A 19,726-nucleotide genomic window follows, 5' to 3' on the forward strand; every position below is an offset into this window, starting at 1 on the left:
GCCTAGTGCTGTAGCATTTGCATGTAAATTTTTATTTAATCCCGACAATAGACCCATCAATGGCGGATTATTATTGACCTATTTTTACAAATGAAACACAGGTTCAAAATTGTTTAATTATTGACTCTTGGTAATATGAGCTGTTCTTTGCAAACTTTTAAAACTAGGGGCCTACTGCTGCAGGGACCACTTATATAGCCCTCAGGAAAGAGGTACGTATAGACACAAAACCCACCCAACACACACACACAAATCCAACTCATGCAAAGATAGACTTCATTTACTTGGAGCTTAATTTTCTATATTTTTTCCAGGAACTGGGCTACAGGCCTGGACACTTAAGGAAATGGAGAAAGGCAGCATTCCTCGCCCTGCCTTAGAAAGAGCCTGTGTGCGTTCCCCTGTGCCTCTGTCCTCTGGGCAGGTGGAGATACCCCATGTGGTGGACATGGTCAGCCTCCCTCTGGGGCCAAGAAAATGGCTGAACAGCAGAGGGCGCTGTGGAGCTACAGACCTTGCATTCATGGAGGGTAATCTGTTCTGGAGCCAGTGGTTTTCCAGAGACAGCCAGAGATCCTGGGTGATCTTAGGCCTCTGGTGTTCTGTGATCCTACAGCAGATTCTTTTCTTTTCTCCAAAAACCTAAGTGACACCAAAGAGGTAGCTGAGGGAGAGAGGGTAGAAAACATAATCTTCAGAGTCAGAGTTGGTTTTGAATTCCACTGCACCTTTTTGAACAGTTAGGTAAATAAATCTGAGCATCAGTTTCTTCATAGGCAAGGAAGGTTATTAATTCTGTTGTGTAGAATTAGAGGTGAATTTGTATCAGGAGCCTCTTACAAGTATGGAACAACGGTTCCACACTTGTGTATTAAGGGCTTCCTCTCTGCCAAGCAGTCCTTGGCACTGGGGTCCACGATGGACAAAAAGCAAATGTGGCCCCTGCCCTCATGGGGCTAAAAGCTTAGCAGGGAAGACAGACTAATCGAATAACCCTATAGATAGAATGACAAATCACACTCGTGCAATTCAGTGCAACAAAGGAGTGGGCTTGGGGCTGGGTGAGGAGGAAGTACCTGAGCAGGGAGATGTCTCCGAGGTAGAGGAGTGAGTTTAATTTGAAGGATGCGTAAGAGTTTACGAAGCAAAAAAAGGTAGGGACAAAGCCTTTTAAGAAAAGGGGATCGCTTATGTAATGGCCATCTGTGCATGAACCTGACACAGGGCTAGTGGAACTGCAGGGCAGAGAGAACAAAGTGGAGTTTGGTGGGATATGAGGCCAGAGAGGTAGGGGTCAGATCACATAGGAACCCAAAGGCCTCCTTAAGGAATTTTGTCTTTGGCCTAAGAACAATTATAACCATGAAGGGTTATAATCACAGGCTATCGTCGAATACGCACTTTAAAAAGGTCTTTCCGGCTGTAGACCTCATAGCAGACCCTTGACGATCTTCCCCTCACTGCACCCTCAGGTACTAAAGTTGCTAAATTCTGCTGGCTGATCCTTTCCCGTTATCCTTTGCATCCCTCAGCATCTCTTCATCAGATGATTGCAGTGGTTTCCTAACAGGTCTCCCTGCCTCCAATCATACCTCCTCTACACAAGCTTGATCTTATTTGGTCTTCACCACATGCCTGCAAGGAAGCAAAGCAACAATCCTTATCCCTATTTTGCAGATGAGAAAACTGAGGTCTAATGGTTCTGTGGAGCTGGCTCATACAGGCTCGTGGAAGTTAATTGTTAAAATTTCAGGAATTTTGCAAACCAGTTGTTAAACACACCCAACTATTAAAAATTAAATTATACAAATTTGTAATTAAATTGTATTAAAAACAAAGGTAATAAATTCTCAAAACTCATCACTTCCTAATAATTTTACTATTATTATTCACCTATGCTTGTGAGGTTACTTGTGTTATTGTATCTGCATGATGAAACTACTACATAATGGTACATTCTGTGTTCAGTAAAGTCAAGATGGCAGATTGAAATCAGCCTCGGTGGGAGTATTTACACCACAGAAATTGGCAAATGCTATAAATTGGGGCTTGATTTTTTGCTCTGTTGATTACCTAGATTTAAGAAAGTGATGGAGAAAACGTTAATAATTCAGATTTAAAATTAATGTGTTATGTCTATAGCCATTACATTGTGTATAGCACAAATGTTGAGGAAATATTCTCTCAGTATTTGGAAACTGTTATCCGATTTAGCAAAGAAGTTGCTCCCATAACTGACTGTTAAGATGTCTTTGTGTTTTCACTTTCTTCTTACATTGACACAGAAGGACATCAACCAATATTCACCTTGCAATTACATTTCCCAGTTAACTTAAACTACAGGTTGGCTACCCATACAGGAGTTTGGCAAAAAACAGTGAAAGCATTCTGTGAAAATCAATTGGTTATAAGGAATTTGCAATTTTACATTATTATTTGTAAATTCTGTGCTACACATCCTTTACATCAGTACAATTTATGATAAACTTATGTATATATATACGTATATATATATGTGCGTACAGTCCCCTTTCTACCCAACAGTCGTCTGTTTAACATTTAACAGCACAACACTGGGTCTAGAACATGTTATCCACGTATCATTCCATAAATATTCCCTGGATGCCAAGATAGGGTACAGTTAGTCAATGAAGAAACGACTCGGTCAAGATCACACATCACAAGCAGCATAGGAGGGACCAGAGCCAGAGGTACTGTACTCCTAAGGCCAGCAGCTGTCTCCCAGGACTAGACCAGGCTTTGCAGGGCCACTCCCCCTCACCGTGGCAGAGGGGGAAGGGGGTTGTCTTCGACCTGAGCGCCCGGGAAGTGAAAAATCAAGGTCCCAGCAGGGTACCAAGCACCAGGCAAGAAGCAGCTCACCGCCAATAGCGTCCCAGGCTGCGCGCAACGTCACGCTCTGTAGAGGCCGGCCCGAGCACGCCCCGGGAAGGGGGCGTGGCCACCATCTCCAGGAAGTGACGCCATCCGGGGGCGGTGCTCGGCGGCGGCAGCGGCGGCGCGCGGCCTGGGCTCGCGCTGGGCTCCGCGCGTCCCCCGCCCCCTCTATGAGGCAGAGGCCGCGGCGGCCGTTAGCGCTGTTGCTCCGGGGGCCGCGGCGGGCGGGGCTCTGGCGGGGCCCGGCCTAGTCCCCACCCCAGCCCGGCTCCCAGCCGCCCGCCCTCCCTCCCTCTCCCCGATGCAGGGGGCCGAGCTCCGGGATGGCGAGGCGGCGGCGGCGGCCGCTTCGTACCGCGTCCTGAGCCGCCTGCTCGGTTACGGAGAGGCGGCCCCCGAGCCAGGCCCGCCGCCGCCGCCGCCGCCGCCGCCCCCGGGCCATGGCCCGGCGCCGCCACCCTTCCTCGCGCGGCCCGGCCCGCGGGGCTCCCGGCCGCCGCAGCTGATGGTGTTCCGCAACGTGGGTCCGCCGCCAGAGGAGGAGGACGCGGAGGCGGCCCCGGAGCCGGGACCCTCGGAACTGCTGTGTCCCCGGCACCGCTGTGCCCTGGACCCCAAGGCCCTGTCGCCGGGGTTGGCGCTCGAGCGGACCTGGGGCCCGGCGGCTGGACTGGAGGCGCAGTTGGCGGCTCTGGGGCTCGGGCAGCCGGCAGGGCCGGGGGTCAAGACGGTCGGCGGGGGTTGCTGCCCGTGCCCGTGCCCCCCGCAGCCTCCCCCTCCGCAGCCCGTGCCGCCTGCTGCCACCCCGCAGGCCGGGGAGGACCCCACAGAAACGAGCGACGCGCTGCTGGTCCTGGAGGGCTTGGAGTCGGAGGCCGAGAGCCTGGAGACTAACAGCTGCTCGGAAGAGGAGCTCAGCAGCCCGGGCCGTGGGGGAGGAGGAGGCGGCCGGCTTCTGCTGCAGCCCCCAGGCCCTGAATTACCCCCGGTGCCCTTCCCGATGCAGGACTTGGTCCCTCCAGGGCGCTCGAGTAGAGGGGAGCAGCAACAGCAACCTCCCCCGCCCCCTCCTCCTCCTGGGCCCCTCCAGCCGCTCGCGGGCCCTTCTCGGAAGGGCTCGCTCAAAATCCGCCTCAGTCGCCTCTTTCGCACGAAGAGCTGCAACGGTGGCTCCGGCGGCGGTGATGGGGCCGGCAAGAGGCCTTCTGGAGAGCTGGCTGCTTCAGCTGCGAGCCTGACAGACATGGGAGGCTCTACGGGCCGGGAGCTGGACTCGGGGAGGTGAGACCGGCTGTGGGGCGGTGGGGCTGGCTGGCAAACTTCCTTTTTTTGTTTCATTTCCCTTTTTTTTCCCCTACTGCTAACACGATCCTGACAGTTCTTAAGATATAGCCTTCATAAGGAGAAACAGAGACTTGGGACTAAAGATGGTGACTTCGCCCTTTAGGCCAGAGCTAATTGTGGGAGCAGCCTTTGCTCTAAAAATCCAGTCCCCCTTGCCCCCTGCTCCGTGATACTTCTTAGCTGGTTAGCATCTCTCTAGTTGGGAGGTGATTTGAAACCATACCTTCATACCCCAACCCTGGCTCAGGTTTTAAAGTTTTTCCAAGTAGTTTGTCTCCTGTTACCCCTGGCAGGGAGCTTGCTGAAAATGTGTGGCCTTTAGGCAAAAAGTTGATGCTGCATTTTTGCTTATTCTTTCTGTGTATCAACACCTCACCCCCTTCACACTAACGCATACAAATGATGTGACAGACTTGTGCAGTATGCCAGCAGTCAATTGGGCATCTCTATTCAGTTTTAATGTTTTCTTAGTTGGTCTCTTACATATACTTGTTATCTCAAGACTGTGTACTGACCACTGTGAAAGTAGAAAAAAGCTTTGCTCTCAAGCCCATATGAGAATTGCGAGGTATGGACATGTGAGCTGTAGGCCATATGATGAAAATACCAAACTTAGCCATTGAGTTTTTCCCTGCATCTCTGAAGGGTGGACTGCTCTCTGACATCCAGTGTTAGATCTGTATATCAGTTTAGAAAGCTGTCAAGTTTTGTGTCAGTGAAATGAAACCTCCCTTGTGGTACCATCGTGGTTTGTGCTGTTGAATGGGTTCTTAGAACCATTGGAGTTGGTTTTGGTGTAGTTCATGTGATGGATTCTTGAGACACACTGATGGATAGCCACAACCCAAGGCTGAAGAACAGGTAGACAAATAAATTGAGAACTTTACTGTGCACCAGAATCACATGGGGAGCTTTGGGAAAAGACCAGAGGACCCAAGAATATGAATTTTTGAAAAGCTCCCCTGTTGATCCAGAGATGTGGCCTGGATGGGGAACCATTCATCCATGAACTTTTCTTTTCAAGGGAACTTATACTCCAAGAGGAAAGTGTGGGGTCCCATTGACTTTGTTGCCTTTTCTGAACAGCTGTGCCAGGGGCTCATCCTGGGGATCACCAAACCCAGATTCCCTAAAAAAATCAGTAGGTTGATGCATGTTGCCCCTTCAGGTAGGTGCATGTTTCTGCATTTGCCTCCCAATGAACTCATGCTGGGAGCTCAGGTCTGGAAAAGTGTGTGGCTGCTGAAACAGCTTATTTGTGGTAGGCTCTGCATTTCGATGCTCCACTTACCAGTGTAGATGAAATTTTCATCAGTTGGGGGAGGGCAGGATTGAAGCTGTGGGTAATGACATAGGATAGATGACTAATTTTCTTGTGGTTTGTCTACCTTTGTTGCGTATTGACCAGGACTTGGTCTAAGATTTCGGAGACACCAAATAAGAGGTGTGGCGTGAAATTAGCTGCTACATCTAATAGATTAGGAAGAGGAAGAGGCGAATAACATTGTATGGTTTTTTGCCTTTGGAAGCAGAATTTAATGGTCATTGGCTGCTCTGTCACCAACCCTCACACTAAGCACAATACAGATTTCTGCTGCAGAGCAAATTGGGCTGTAGCTCTGCAAAGAAGCTTAGTTCAGGGCACTGGAGAATTACATTTTTTGGTCCAAGAGCTTTTTCTGATGATTTGGAGAAGAGCTAGGTACTCATGTATGAACGTTTGCTTGACTGCTGTTAAGAGGCAGCATGTTGTACAGAGAATGTGAACATCTAGGTTGCTTTTGGGCTCCAACACCAGCTGTAGGGTGCAGACCAATTTTGTCTTCTTCATGCTTCCCCCCTTTTTTTCAGTCTGTAAAATGGGAGTGCTTCCGGTCTTGTTCCTGTCCTTACGAATAGAGAATGAAGACAAGAGAAATTGAGATGGAATATTTTGTGCTTTTGGAGAAGTAATGAGATTGAACTGGTGATTTTTTTTTTTAAATGCTTAGGATTTGGTGCTGTTAGATTTGCTTGTTAGCTTTCCCACACCTTACTATGTGCCAGTCTTGCTGGCAGCCTCGCAGCTGTGAGAATCTTGGGAAGTCTGGCCGGGGTAGTTGTGATTGCTATGAATCTGCACCTCCTTACTAAGTCTGCCCTATTGGGAGGAAGGCTAAGTTTGGGTTTTTAGCTTGTTCTCTTATTTTGATTGGTAGGACCTGGAAGCCATGAGAAATGTCTGTCTTTTGCCAGAAGGTATATGCCTGCCTTCTTATTGTTGGTTGGAGTTAATTACCAGTCTCTGCAGTCTTTGCTGTATAATTTTGGGCTTTTACAATAACCTCTGGGCATGATTCTCTTTGCTCTTCTCAGCATCTGCCTTTCCCACAGCTATCACTAGAAAATCCCTCCTTCAGTCATTTTTATAAGGCTTAACAGTTTCCATATTTTAACATTAAGCAAAACTAGTTTATTTCAGATGCGTTAGAGTCTGCTAAGTTGACCTTCCTGGTTATACTGAGTCTCAGAGAACTCTTTTGAAGTGAAGGAAGAAATAGGCCCACCAGCTAATCAGGTTTCTGTTCTGGAGAACTGGGCGAGACCATGTAACACACATATGTTGGAATTCAAAGAGCTGGGCTTGATGCCTATGGGCTTCAGTGTTATATAGAACTGCTATTTCAGGAAAACCAGTGAAGTTCCCTTGTCTGTTTCACATATGCTGAGCTGATTGTCTTCCTTTGTATTTGGTGAGAAATCACATTTGATCTGACTTTTTGGAATCATCACATAATACGTACTTGGTTGGAAATGGGTACCTTGTTTGTTTCTCAAGGTTTGCTTTTTTCCTACTTAACAGTTGAGGCTATTACTGGCAGTCTTCATAGTTGTGAGGTGGAAAAATGGAGAACAGTTCTGTAGTGGTTTCCTATCTGTTTGTTTGGGGAAGAAGATCCAATTCTGGAAAGAGAGGCAGGCTGCCTTGGCATCAGTTTGGGGCCCTGCTGTCGTGGACAGACCTGGCAGATACGAGAAACCCTTTTTTTCTTGGGTCTTCACGTCTAAGGGGGTCTTTTTGAGAAAGAGCAGGACATGCTGAGAGCGAAATGATTTTATGGTATGGGGAGGACTTTATGACTTTATGTTTGTATTTTGGGTCCATGCTTCGTTGATCTTTTTGACTATTTTTCCATAAAGTGGTTGTGGTTGGCAGCTTTCTTTTGGGATGAGCAGCCTGGCTTCAGAAATCTCTGTCTGTTTGAGTCTTGTGTCTTTTACTCTGTAACATTTTGCCCACTAACATAATTTCTAAGGTTAGACCTTGGGCTGTGCCTCTGGGCTTTTCCCTGGAAGTTCGCTCCATAGGTTCTTTAGTTGGTTTACGATGGAGTTTTGGATCTGACCTTGTTGCACAGATGTCTGTGTATTGGAACTAAAAATGAACACATGGTTTTTGTGCCTGTAGCACATGAACAGACACTGGCTTATGATATGTTGGAAATGGCACAGGCTGGCTGACTTGGCAATGTGTGCTTTAGCAGGGCAGAGGTAAATTGTGGCTGCAAAACCTGATATTTGGACCTCCTACTTTAGAAGTTAGAAAAGGACATGTGTAAATCTTAGGACACCGTAAAGGAGATTAATGGACGAGAGAGAGAGCATTACTATTTCATTGTTTATATTTTAGGTTTCAAGGTATTTGAAAAGTGGCCAATGGATATATCAATGTGTTGTCAGCCTGTCTAGTCTAATGCTTTTAACTCCTTTTATCCCGCAGATCTGTTGCTGAACAATTAATTTGCAGAGTGGAAGTGGATAGAGGCCTCCTCTCTCTTTGTTACTTGCAGCGCAAGCAATGCATAGCTGACACAAAGGACTGTTAGCCTTAAAGATGGCCTTTGCATAAGGTCTTCTGCTGCCTCTGTCCTGTTCTGCTACCTGAGGCATAGCCCACAAAGTCCTACCCCACCCCACCCCTCAGGCCCTTCTGCTGCTGATGCAAGTGGCCTACTGGCAGAGTTACAGTGACTTAACTTTGTACTCTAATGCTTGTCAGGGTGATCTGGGGAGGAATAAAATGACATGGGAATGTAGTATAGAAGGGTTAGTTAAAAATGTTATCCAGAGCTGTATCTTTCGTGTTGCTCTCCAAAAAACAGCACATCCAGCTTAGAATGATTATCATTTAAAATGTTTCATATATTTATATATGGAGATATATAAAGTGTATGTACTCTAATAATGAAATGTATACGTAGGTATCCATCTCTAAACTTAACAAATAGAATGGTACCTTTGAAGACCCCTGTGTGTTACCTCCTGATTACATCTCCCCTCCCCCATGTAACCACTATCCTCAATTTTTTGTTAATCATTCCCTTGCTTTGTTTTTTTATAGTTGTCTAGATTGGTCTTTTTATGAATGACTGCCATTAGAATGCTCTCAGGATCCTTGAGACAGAAACTGCTTTGGATTTTTAGTTATACAATGTCTCCCCAAAGAGTGAGGGAAGCACTCATATTTATTGTTAGCCTTTCAGCCTCTTAGACCTTCTATCTCTCTAAGCTTCCAGCTCTGAGACCCCCTTATTTGCCAGAAGAAGCCATTCCAGGGCTCTTAAATGGCTCTGCCTGGGTTTAGAGTCAGATGTATTTCTTTTTCTAGATTCTGGAAGCTATGATTTTCTCCTTCAGAATGCTGGGGATGGGGAGAAGATGAGCTGGAGCGAGAAGGCCTCCGCAGGATGTGTGCATTTGGGTACTGCTGTTCTTCAGTGCTTGGCACTGAGGAGGCTCGTCCTCAGCATGGGCAGATGGCAGAGTAATGCAGCTTCCTTTGAAAAGAGGCAAACGGCCAAATGGCTGAGGTGTGAACCCTTTGAAAGGCCAGTGCTTTAGGTTTCTGCTTGCTGAGTTTAATGTTGTACCCACAAGTTATCGAATAAAAATCAGCTTGGAATCTCTTCAGTCTTAAAGCTCATGTCCAGTGAAATTAACTTTCCATTCCAGCCCTCTGGAGTGTTGGGACTAAGCTGCAGACGGCCATGAGTGACTTTTATAAATAGACTGTGTGTGCTTGTGTCTTGTTCTGATGCAGCCCCTCTCCTGTGTGTGCTGTGGGTGGGGCGTTCACGGTGGGCACCATCATTAGACTTCTCAAGTCGCAGCATGGAGGCGGCTGCAGAGGAAGTGTGATAGGTCAGGAGAGGGAATCCAGCATCTCGGCTATTTCTGAGGAAGGTCTTCACAGTATGGTTGTGAAATTCTGTTTGAAGTGAGTTCTGAGAAGCACAGACTTCTTTTTTAAAACATAAACACATAAAGATCTTCCAAAATTAAATAATTTTAAATAGGATTTCATTTTGGATTTTCTTTGCTTCTGCCCCCGTCTACTGGTGCAGCTGAAGTTTTATTTAGTCCTTTGGGTGAAAGTACTTTTGGAAAGTGAACCGGCTACAAGGTGTAGAGTCAGGCACTTAATTTGGTGGTGGAATTTTTTTTGTTTGATTCATTGAGATATAATTTATATACCACCTAAAATACACCTTTTTCAGTTGTTCAGTTCTATTAATTTTGACAAATGTATTTAGTCATCATAACCTCTAGTGCAGTCAAGGTATAGCATATTTTCATCACCTCCACAAGTTCTTTCCCTTGTAGTCAATTCAGTCATCCTGAGGTGAGTTTTTTGGGCTTAGCACGTTTCTAACCAGAAGGTCTTCGTCAGAGTCTTTTGGATTTCTTTCATTTCGCACTGAAAAGCCAGTTGAAATTGATGCAAAGTGAAGTTACTTCTGGTGTATCTTTTCACAGGATGTCTGGGTTTCCCAGCTGGTTTAGGGGAGCAGCATCAAGGAGAGGTCACGGGGCGAGCACTATGACTGGCAGCTCAGAGAGGGGAAGGTGCCACCTTCTTTGGGTGCGAGACAGTGCCCCTAACTGGAAGGGGCCCCCTTGTTAGCTGATGGCTTTGACCCATGGCTTGGGGACATTTGTGCAGAAATCCGAGGTCTTACTAGTTGCAAATTGCAGGTGCATCCTGTAGTGCTGCTCTCAAGTCCCAGAATTGTGCCTGGTTCACGGCCTCCTGCTCCTAAGGGTGGGCGCAGAGGGAAAGCTGTTGCCCTGAGATGGCACCTGTTCAGGTCAAGAACCTTTTTCTTGGCTCCCATATGAAAATCAACTCTGCATCTGACTTCCTCCCTCTAGAAATGGACATGCTAATTACCACTCAAGGTGTTTAATTTTTTCAATGTGCTGGGTATGGGAAGATCTAAAGGGCTTTCTTATTGCTTGGTAGGCTGGTGAATTCTGTAGCCAAATCTATTTAAGGGATTGCCTTAATGATTTCATTCTCCCCCTTTAAATTTTAGGCTTTATTACAAAAGTGTGGCTGACAATGACTAGGGTTTGCTTTGTTTTTCGGTGCATCTGGAATTGAGTGTTGCGGTGATTTAAATGCATGTGTATTCATTCCCCGCCTCATTCTCTCTGTGTGCTTTCTCACCCCTCCCCCCCAGGAAACCCAGGTTGACAAGAACTCAAAGTGCCTTTTCTCCAGTCTCCTTCAGCCCCCTGTTCACAGGTAAGGGTGATCTCTTTCTTTTTCTTCTGACATCTGAAAGCAGGAGTGTTCTAAGACCTGTCAGTAAACACCTGCAGATGCATCACAGAGGGAGCTTCAGGCATGTCTGCAGTTTTCTTCATTCCGTGCCCGCTGGGTTTGGGGTGAGGCTATTTTCGTGGTGTGGAATGTGTTCCTGACTTTGGATGCTTTATAGTTTGAGGTAGAGACTGCTTGCTGATAATTAGTGACCCTGGCAGTTATGCAGTGCTTTAGTTCAGGGCCATCACGTATAAATTAAAAGTAGGAATTACAAATTTATAGGCTCATAATGCATAAAGGACTCTCTAGAAGTCATGCAATTTCTGTCCCAGCTTCCCAGGGAGTGGGAGTTCATGGATTATCTAATAAATACGATCCATGATGATCTGGTCTATTTTTAAAGACTTTGAGCAAGGGGGATCACATGAACTCTTGTCCTACCCATTTTAGGGGCAGGCAGTTCTTGCAGCTGTTAGAGTTCTTCATTGTATCTAATTTAAGACGCCTCTTGCAGCAGGGAACCCAGTTGCTAAAGTAGGAAAGCCTCAGACATTTTTTTGCCTTCTCCTTTAAAGGGGAGCTATTTCTGAGAGGAGACCTTTTGTTATGTGAGTCAGGTGTGAAGCTCCTGCTGGAATGAGCTGTGGAGAAGGAGGTTTGGAGTGCACAGCCTCAAGTCCCAGAAACAGTGCTCCTTGCTGGTCATGGCTGAGAAGCCTTTAAACCAAATCCCAATTTTAAACTCTTTTGGATATTGTGTCCCTCAAAAAGATGACTGCAAGAATTATGATCTGGGAATGGATGTTTCCAGGAAAATGTTAAGCAGGCTAGTGGGAACCCCCCATTACTGGGTAGACTGCTGTGAGCTGTCAGAACAAATAGGCACAAATGGAGAAAGAGGTCCTCTGTTCTTACCCCAAGCAAAGAATTAAAGGATCTTATCCTGTAGCAGAATGTCTTTCTAGTTAGTAGTTGTTTCCTTTTTAAAGTAATGAAAACCACATTTGTAGTTTCAGGTTCGGTATTCTTGTTTCAAAGAGCCTTAGCTCTCTTAAATTATATCCTTTAAGTGCTGTGCTACCTGCAATCTAGACCTCTCTGACCCTCTGGGACACACAGTTGCCTGGGCTCATTGCATTGCTCTGGGCAGTTAGGCCCTCAGTTATTAAGCTGTGTAATGAGTTCCTAGAACTCCCCCTGATGACTTTTGGAAGAGCTTTTCTGCTTATCTTAATTAATATTCAAGGCCTTTGCTAAAAATGTATTAGATTCTGAAAGCCGAGCTCCTGGCCTTTTAGAGATATTTGTTACCTTGTTTTCTTAACTGAGAAATCTTAAAATTCTAGCTGAGGGGCTAATTCAGCTTCCTAAACAAGAAAAGGGTGTTGGAAATAACATCCTAAGGGCTAAATTAGAGAAATCCCAGGTTCTGACTTGTGGATCAGACCTACCAAAACAAACCAATTTTTGAATATGAACCTTTTGTTGATAAAATACCCTTCACTCTGGTGATTCAAATTTGAGAAAGGGTAGATGGGGTTGGGTGGCAAGAAGAACTGTATATGTCAGAGGATAGAACTGCATGACATGCTGGGAAGAGAAACCACATGCCACCCCCCACTGAGTTCCTGTTGTGACTAGGCTTACCTGACTTTTGGCTGACTGTGGAAGTAGTTCATTATTAGGGTTGTAAATAGGCTTTTCAGCCTTTGTAGCCTCAGTTATTAGGAATTAGTTGATATATGAAATAGTTCTCTTATGCGTGAATATTCTGGAAAATCTAGATGTGGAAAGCCATTTAGAAAGAAATTGGGGCTAACGTTGGCACCTTTAAGCATTCAGCTAAGCAGTTCTTACATTTTTCTGGCACTTGCTTTCCATGTCCGTTTGGGCTTGTAACAAACTGCTTGCCCTGCTCCCCGAGGCAGAAATTGGTATACAAGTCTGTAAAAATAAATGTGGGTTCCATTTGAATAAAGAAGACTTCTTGTTCAAGGTTATATCCTCAGTGGCAGAGCCAACATTAGTTGGCTTTTCCAGTCAATCCCATGTTTTTGTTCTAAAGATCCTTGATCTTTAGCAAGGTAAAGGAGCAATAGAGTTTAAAATTGACCTCAGAATTTCAAATTGACTTCCCAGGTGTTCGGACTGGTGCCTGGGCTGGGGGGCTGGGGGGTACTCCAGCCGTGGGAGCATTAGATTTGAGCTTTCTGAGAGCTGTGGACCTCTAGCTTCCCTTGCTTGCCCTCTGCTTCCCCGCCTTGGCTTTGGGCAAGGTGCTTCTGTAACATGCTCGCTCCATGAATCTCTCAGGTGAAACAGTGTCACTTGTGGATGTGGACATCTCTCAGCGGGGCATGACCTCTCCACACCCTCCAACTCCCCCTCCTCCTCCACGAAGAAGCCTCAGCCTCCTAGGTACAGTCTCCTCCCCTCTCTGCCTTCTTACCCTGGTGGGAGGGTGAACTCTCTGGACTTGCTGTTCTTTGCCAGGAGCCAAACAAGCTCCTGGGTTTCTAATGCTGACCCACTTATTTCCTGTCCCTTTCTGAGCACCCCTGTCATCTCCTGAAACTTACCTGCATACATAACATTTCCTGTCCATATGTTGACCAGATCTGTATTTATCTTGCCCTGAATCTACTGCTGGTGGGCAGCTTTAGGAATATGCTTACTTGCCTACTTTCGAGCAGAGGAAACCAGATTAAGATGATTGTTGCCCTCTGTGCAAAAAGACCGGGTGAAAGTCAGGCCATCTTGCCTCAGCAGGCAGCCTGATCCTTCTCATCTCCACTACCTTCACCCTGCTCGTTCTGCGCTCATATTTCTGAACCTCTTGCTTTTGTTCTCTCTTCTAGATGATATCAGTGGGACGCTGCCTACATCTGTCCTTGTGGCTCCGATGGGGTCTTCCCTGCAGTCTTTCCCCCTACCTCCGCCTCCTCCACCCCATGCCCCAGGTTAGCTTAGTTTAGCAGCAAGACTTGAAGCATTGGGAGTACAAAGTGAGAAACTTTTGAAGGATGGGAGAAATCTATTTATGGAAATAACAGTACTTATGAGAAAGCTTAAATTTTATCCCTTTGGCAGGACCAGAACTCTTGGAAATGAGGCCAAGAACTGGTTTTTTTAACCCTTTTTTTTTTTATGGAGGTGAATCTGATTTTTGTTAGAGATAACAGACCATTGGAATTCTTGTCTCTTTACTGCTGAGACTGTTTTGCAGTCCTTGAGTAGATATCACTTAGGAAACTGCCTTAGTTTCAGCAGAGTGAGGTTTAATGTGTTGCTGGTTTTCAGAGTCCTGTGGTTTTTCTAAGCTTTTAGTATTTATTGCAGCCTTGTAAATAAGTACCAAGCATTTAGCCCATACCTGCTTTGCCAGCCTCCAGTACCCAAGGAATAAAACGAATGAAATCGACATTCTTTTCTACTTGCCTGGCAAAATCTACTTGCCAGTACTCTTCCTGGGCAAGTAAACAAGTCACTATTTCCAAGGCTGCTTTACCGGCACTTCACCTCGTGGTGGGAGAAGTTGGAATCGATCTAGGCTGGTGAAGGCCCCGAAGTAGTCACCTTAGTCAGGTTAGTGAGCAGCTCCCGACCCCTTTCCTGGGGTTAAACGCCCCCACCCATCCTTCACAGCTTACACAAGCCCACACAGCTTTTTGTCCCAGCCCATCCAGCTCTTTCCACTGCTTTGGCTTCCCCCCTTTGCAGCTTAGCTTCTAATGCCTTGCCCGTCTTCAGTTAGCATCTCTGTTTTGGAGGGAGGGTCTGCTTGAGGTTGGGAACAATAACCACCACTCTCTTGCCCTGCAGATGCATTTCCCCGGATTGCTCCCATCCGAGCAGCTGAATCCCTGCACAGCCAGCCCCCACAACACCTCCAGTGTCCCCTCTACCGGCCCGACTCGAGCAGCTTTGCAGCCAGCCTTCGAGAGTTGGAGAAGGTAGGTGGTACCCAAGGACTGGTGGTTTGCCTCCTCTCCCACTCTCCTAATTCTGTACCAGGCTCCCCTTTTATTATTTTTAGAGGAAGAGTGGTTTCCTTGCCTCTGTATTTACAGTGAGAAAGCAATATGTATGCTGCTATTATTAGTTCTATAAGAGATGTCATAAAATTGAGTCTGAAAAAAAATCTGAATGTGATGAAGAAAGTTTATGGAGAAGTGTTTACATAGTCTAAGCTGATGGTGATACATTAAGTGACCCAGGTACCCCTCCTTTTCTTTGCAGGGCCTTGGTAATGGAATTGTAGAGTTATTCTGCTGTTGTTTTACAGGGCTGAGAGTATGATGAGCCTGATGTTCATTGCTAATGGTTGAGACACCCTTAGTGGCTTTTACATTCTGAAATGTTTCAGAAATGAGGAGTTTTTGTGGTAAGATAAATTGTGCTGCAAACTTTGACATTTCTCTGTTAACTGCTTGACCGCTTCTTCTTTCATAGTGTGGTTGGTATTGGGGGCCGATGAATTGGGAAGATGCAGAGATGAAGCTGAAGGGCAAGCCCGATGGTTCTTTCCTGGTACGAGACAGCTCTGATCCTCGTTATATCCTGAGCCTCAGTTTCCGATCACAGGGTATCACCCACCACACTAGAATGGAGCACTACAGAGGTGAGAGGTGCTGGCATCTGAAGGAAGCCTTCTTCCCGCTTTGCCTTTCTCTACCTTTGCTATCTGACTGTTTCATTGGAAGGATTCATAGAAATGGAACTATGAATAGGGGGTGGAATCTCATAGACTCAGTTGAATGTTGATATGGCACTGGTTTCGATCACCAGAAGAAATATTGGCAGAGTGGGGAGGAGAGTAAGGGCTCTATTTAAAAGTATTCTTAGCATCTTGTCTCCTAAATAGGAGAGTCTGAACAAGACTGTTGAACAAAGCCAGTAAAACTCCCTTGGTAGAAGGAGGAAGTAACCTAGGACCATTAGACAAATTCTCCCAAGCTTTGGTTCATAATTAAACCTTACCATCTAGAGAGATTTACTGCTAAATCATATATACAAAGAAGACAATTTTGTGTTGATCCTGTGACTCGTCTGTTCTGGATGTCTTTGCCTGATAGTCACATCAGCTTTTCCTGTCAGGCAGCGTGGTGATGACAACTTCTTGTCAGCCCTGTAGTCTCGTAGGAAATAGTCATCAGAGCTCTGAGAGTTCTCAGGATCGACGTGCTTTAGACTGTCTGCCTTCCTCCCTGGCAGTACTTCCCGCTCTGTGGTCAGGTAGTGCTTAATGTTCTAGTCACGTCTGGAAGCTGACTTGTTCAGCACTGCTCTCTGGATTGACTTTGCATCGGGGCATTCTGTGACTTGTGATGGTCATTGGTGTAGGGCTGGGTAATTCATCCTGTGTCAAAATACCTGCGATATCTACAAATTTAAAAATTGTGAAGAACTCTGGAGTTTCAGGGACTTGCCCTTTCCATCCCTCATACTCTTCCCACAGGTGATCCACCTTGAATGGGCTGTAATAGTTACTGCATTTCAAGTAAGAGTGTTTCATGCTCTTCTCAGGAACCACCATGTCTTTCCTGCTCTCAGTCATGTTCTGCTGGATTTATTTGGTTTGCTTCTCTTATGAGGCAGGAAGTAGCTGTTTAGGTCAACATAGCTTTGTCTAAAGTTTCCTCTGCCCCCACCTCTCCCTTAGAGATGCATGAAAAGAAAGGAACTTCAGTCCAAAGACCTGAGAATTACTTAGCTACCTATTTTCCTGCTGTTCCTAAAAGCAAAAATCAAACAAAGTGGGGAGGGATATGGCTCAGGGGTAGAGCACATGCTTAGCATGTACAAGGTCCTTGGTTCAATCCCCAGTACCTCCATTAAAAAAGAAAAAGAAAAAATATTAATAAATTAAAAATGAAAAGCAAGTTAAAAAAAAGACAAAAAAAAAATCGAACAAACGAAAAACCCAAAATGCAAAACAAAGCATTTCAGAGTGAAGTGCTTTTATAAATCTACTAAAATGATAAATGACGAGGCCAGGGGAATGATGAATAAATGCTTGACCTCTAGGTTCCTGAGGTGAGATGACAGGAATGAGGGAGCTCTTTCAGATGGTTCTCCAGTTACTTTTTGTTCAAAGGGAACTTTCTTCCTTGAATAAATGGAATTTTTAATAGAAGCCTCTGGGCCTTTCAGTTGCTAGTTTGCAGTGGAACATTTGTCTTCATCTTTTTAAGTGATCCTGTAAGAGGAGCTAGGGAGACTCAAATCTGCAGTTCTCTTGAGTGATGAGTATCCCTTTTGTGACTCTCTTGGATTCAGCGCTTTAGTTGTTGGAGTTTTTTGTTGTTTTTTTAAGCCATGGGAGTTCAGATTCCCTTTTGCCTGTGGGATTCTAAAGTTTGGGGTGGGATCTTTGTAACATGTTGAGGCATGGGATTTTAGCAATTAAAGAAGAAAAGACTTAGAATTTAATTTTTTGTGCCTAACGCACATGAATGAGTGGGGCCCACAAAACTGCTTCTCCTATCTTTCCTTGGCTAGCCCAGGCATCCTTGAAGACTTAGATCTTCTTGAGGGGATGTCATTTAAATTCGCTTTTGCTATAGTAGTCTTTTCTTTATGGTTTGTGGTCTAAAGATTAGTGTTCATAGTCAACAAAATCTTTTTGTATCTTTTTTTCTGACATTAATTTATTATTTACTTGTTTAACAAAAACCTTGTAAGACCTAATGTCTTACTTAAAGACAACATCTTTCTTTCCATTAGTTGTGGAACAAGCAGGAACCCCCACCTTTGTCTGACTCAGCTTGACCACAAACTACCCTCCCAGAAGTGAGAATCATTAAAATGTTCAAGCCAGCTTCTCAGATCTTTTTGAAGGAAGTTTTGCATTTTTATCTCTCCTTACTTTCCATGGCAGGAACCTTCAGCCTGTGGTGTCATCCCAAATTTGAGGATCGCTGTCAGTCAGTGGTGGAGTTCATTAAGAGAGCCATCATGCACTCCAAGAATGGGAAGTTTCTCTATTTCTTGAGATCCAGGGTTCCAGGTAAGGCTATAGTTACATTAATTATTTAACGTACTTGGGTACGAGCCAGTATAGGATCTCCACCCCGACCCTACAAAAACCCCACACTTGAAGCTTTTTTTCCTGGCTCCTATAGCAACCACTCTTCCTGGAGCCTAGTGCTTAATCTCCTGCCCTTGTACGTTAATCCCTCAATATGTTGAGAAGGAATCTTTGCTTCTCTGACCACATGAATGAAAAAACTGATTCCGCCTCTGATGTTCAGGCATCATGTGAATGTTTAACATTCAGAGGTATCTCCTTGTCCCTGATTTGGGCATCTCACACTTACATATGAAACAGGGAGCTCTCGGGTCATTTCCATGGGAATAGGGAAAGTAAAAGAGTGTTCACTAGAAAGGCAGTGGTGAGTGTCAGGGAGGCTGAGTTTAGAAGCAGTCTGCTCTGGATTCTATCTATTTGTACTAAACTTACTATTGAAGAGTAGATATTTTTGTTGTCCTGTATCCCTGCCAGTGTTGAATACAGAGACTACTCTCCACTTGGGAGCACTGGGCAGTTCTCATCCTTGCTGGTGTGGTTATATAGTCTTCCTGCCCACTAAGTAGGAAGATATCTGTGCAATCTCTGTTGAAGGGTGGGGAATGGGGATGGTTTGGAGAAATCTGCTTTTATGGTGTTGGGAAAACTGAAGAATTTGTAAGATCAAAACAGAATTAAAATGGGGGAGGGTATAGCTCAGTGGTAGAGTGTCTGCTTAGCATGCATGAGGTCCTGAGTTCAATCCCCAGTACTTCCATTAAAAAATAAACCTAATTACCTCCCCCTACTAAATAAATAAATAAACAAACAATTAAAATGAGAACTTCATGCTTTTCCATTGAATCAAATTAAGATTCTTAAACAAACTGGATGCCAAGAAATTGCTCTAAAAAGAAGTTACTGGGGAGCCCCCAGAAGAACATCAGTAACAGGATTGAGCTGGGATATAGGAATGTGTTTTATAATCTTAGTGTTTTAAATAAGGCATGACAGTGTGTGAACTGTATTAATTCTCACTTATTTAGTATTTGCCTCAGTGCTGTCAACACAGTTGGGTCTCATGCAGTTGACTTGGTTAAAGGAAAAAGTTAGAATCCTTTCTTATAGGAATTGACTCTGCTTAGCAATTTTTAAAGTTTGTGGCTTTTGAGGAGTATTTATTTAACAAAGAAACACTCACTTTTTTTGAAACTCAGAATCAAAAATAAGTCACATCTCTACCCTCAGAGAGCTCATAGCTTCAAAAAGGGGACAGGTAGGAAGATAAAGGCAAGAGCACATGTTAAATTCAGTACAAAGCATGGCAGTGATTGACAAGGACGGGGTGGGCAATCAGCTCTGAGGGTGAACCAGGGAAGTCCTCTCAGAGGACTCTGGAGCATGTATCTACTTGTTGAGTATTGATAGACTTGTGGACTCTTGGACTCCTTAGGTATAGCTCATTTCATTCCACAAATATGCTCTGTCTTTAGAAATTTTAACTAAGATTCTTAACATTGTTAAGGGTTAGAGCTTGTAGTGATTGCTGCGTATCATGTGCTTATCATGTGCCAGGTACTTTGTCAGGTTCTTTATTTTAAATATGTCTTATTTCTTGCAACAACCCCATAGTTAGCTAATAGATTGGTCTATTTAAACAAACAAACAACAAAAAAAGACAAGACTATTTTTATTTTGCCAGTGAGGAAACTGAGGCCGAGGCTCAAAAGTAAAGCCACTTTTGGCTTTAAAGGTCACTCAGCTGATCAGTGCTGAAGCCAGGATTCAAACCAGGCCCAGCTAACTCCCGAATCTTGTACTTTATTTCCCAGCCTGTTACAGGGAAAAGTAGCGGTATGCAAATAGAAGATTCAGTTTGCTGGGAT

General features: G+C 45.0%; 1 protein-coding gene across 2 annotated transcripts in view; it reads left to right on the plus strand.

The window, feature by feature from the left end:
* Positions 1-3,018: 3,018 nt before the first annotated feature.
* SOCS7 (suppressor of cytokine signaling 7) overlaps positions 3,019-19,726 on the plus strand; it is a 30,071-nt gene continuing 13,363 nt past the window's right edge. Inside the window, exons 1-7 of one of the 2 annotated variants that reach the window (XM_064496006.1) lie at positions 3,019-4,179; positions 10,746-10,810; positions 13,145-13,249; positions 13,690-13,791; positions 14,654-14,784; positions 15,284-15,452; positions 17,712-17,840. In XM_064496006.1, the coding sequence (XP_064352076.1) occupies positions 3,200-4,179; positions 10,746-10,810; positions 13,145-13,249; positions 13,690-13,791; positions 14,654-14,784; positions 15,284-15,452; positions 17,712-17,840 (1,681 nt within the window). In that variant the 5' untranslated portion in view covers positions 3,019-3,199. The remainder of the gene's footprint in view (positions 4,180-10,745; positions 10,811-13,144; positions 13,250-13,689; positions 13,792-14,653; positions 14,785-15,283; positions 15,453-17,711; positions 17,841-19,726) is intronic. The other variant, XM_031468229.2, reaches the window with a different exon arrangement.

The sequence above is a fragment of the Camelus dromedarius genome, chromosome 16 (genome assembly GCF_036321535.1).
Source record: "Camelus dromedarius isolate mCamDro1 chromosome 16, mCamDro1.pat, whole genome shotgun sequence".
NCBI lineage: Eukaryota > Metazoa > Chordata > Mammalia > Artiodactyla > Camelidae > Camelus > Camelus dromedarius.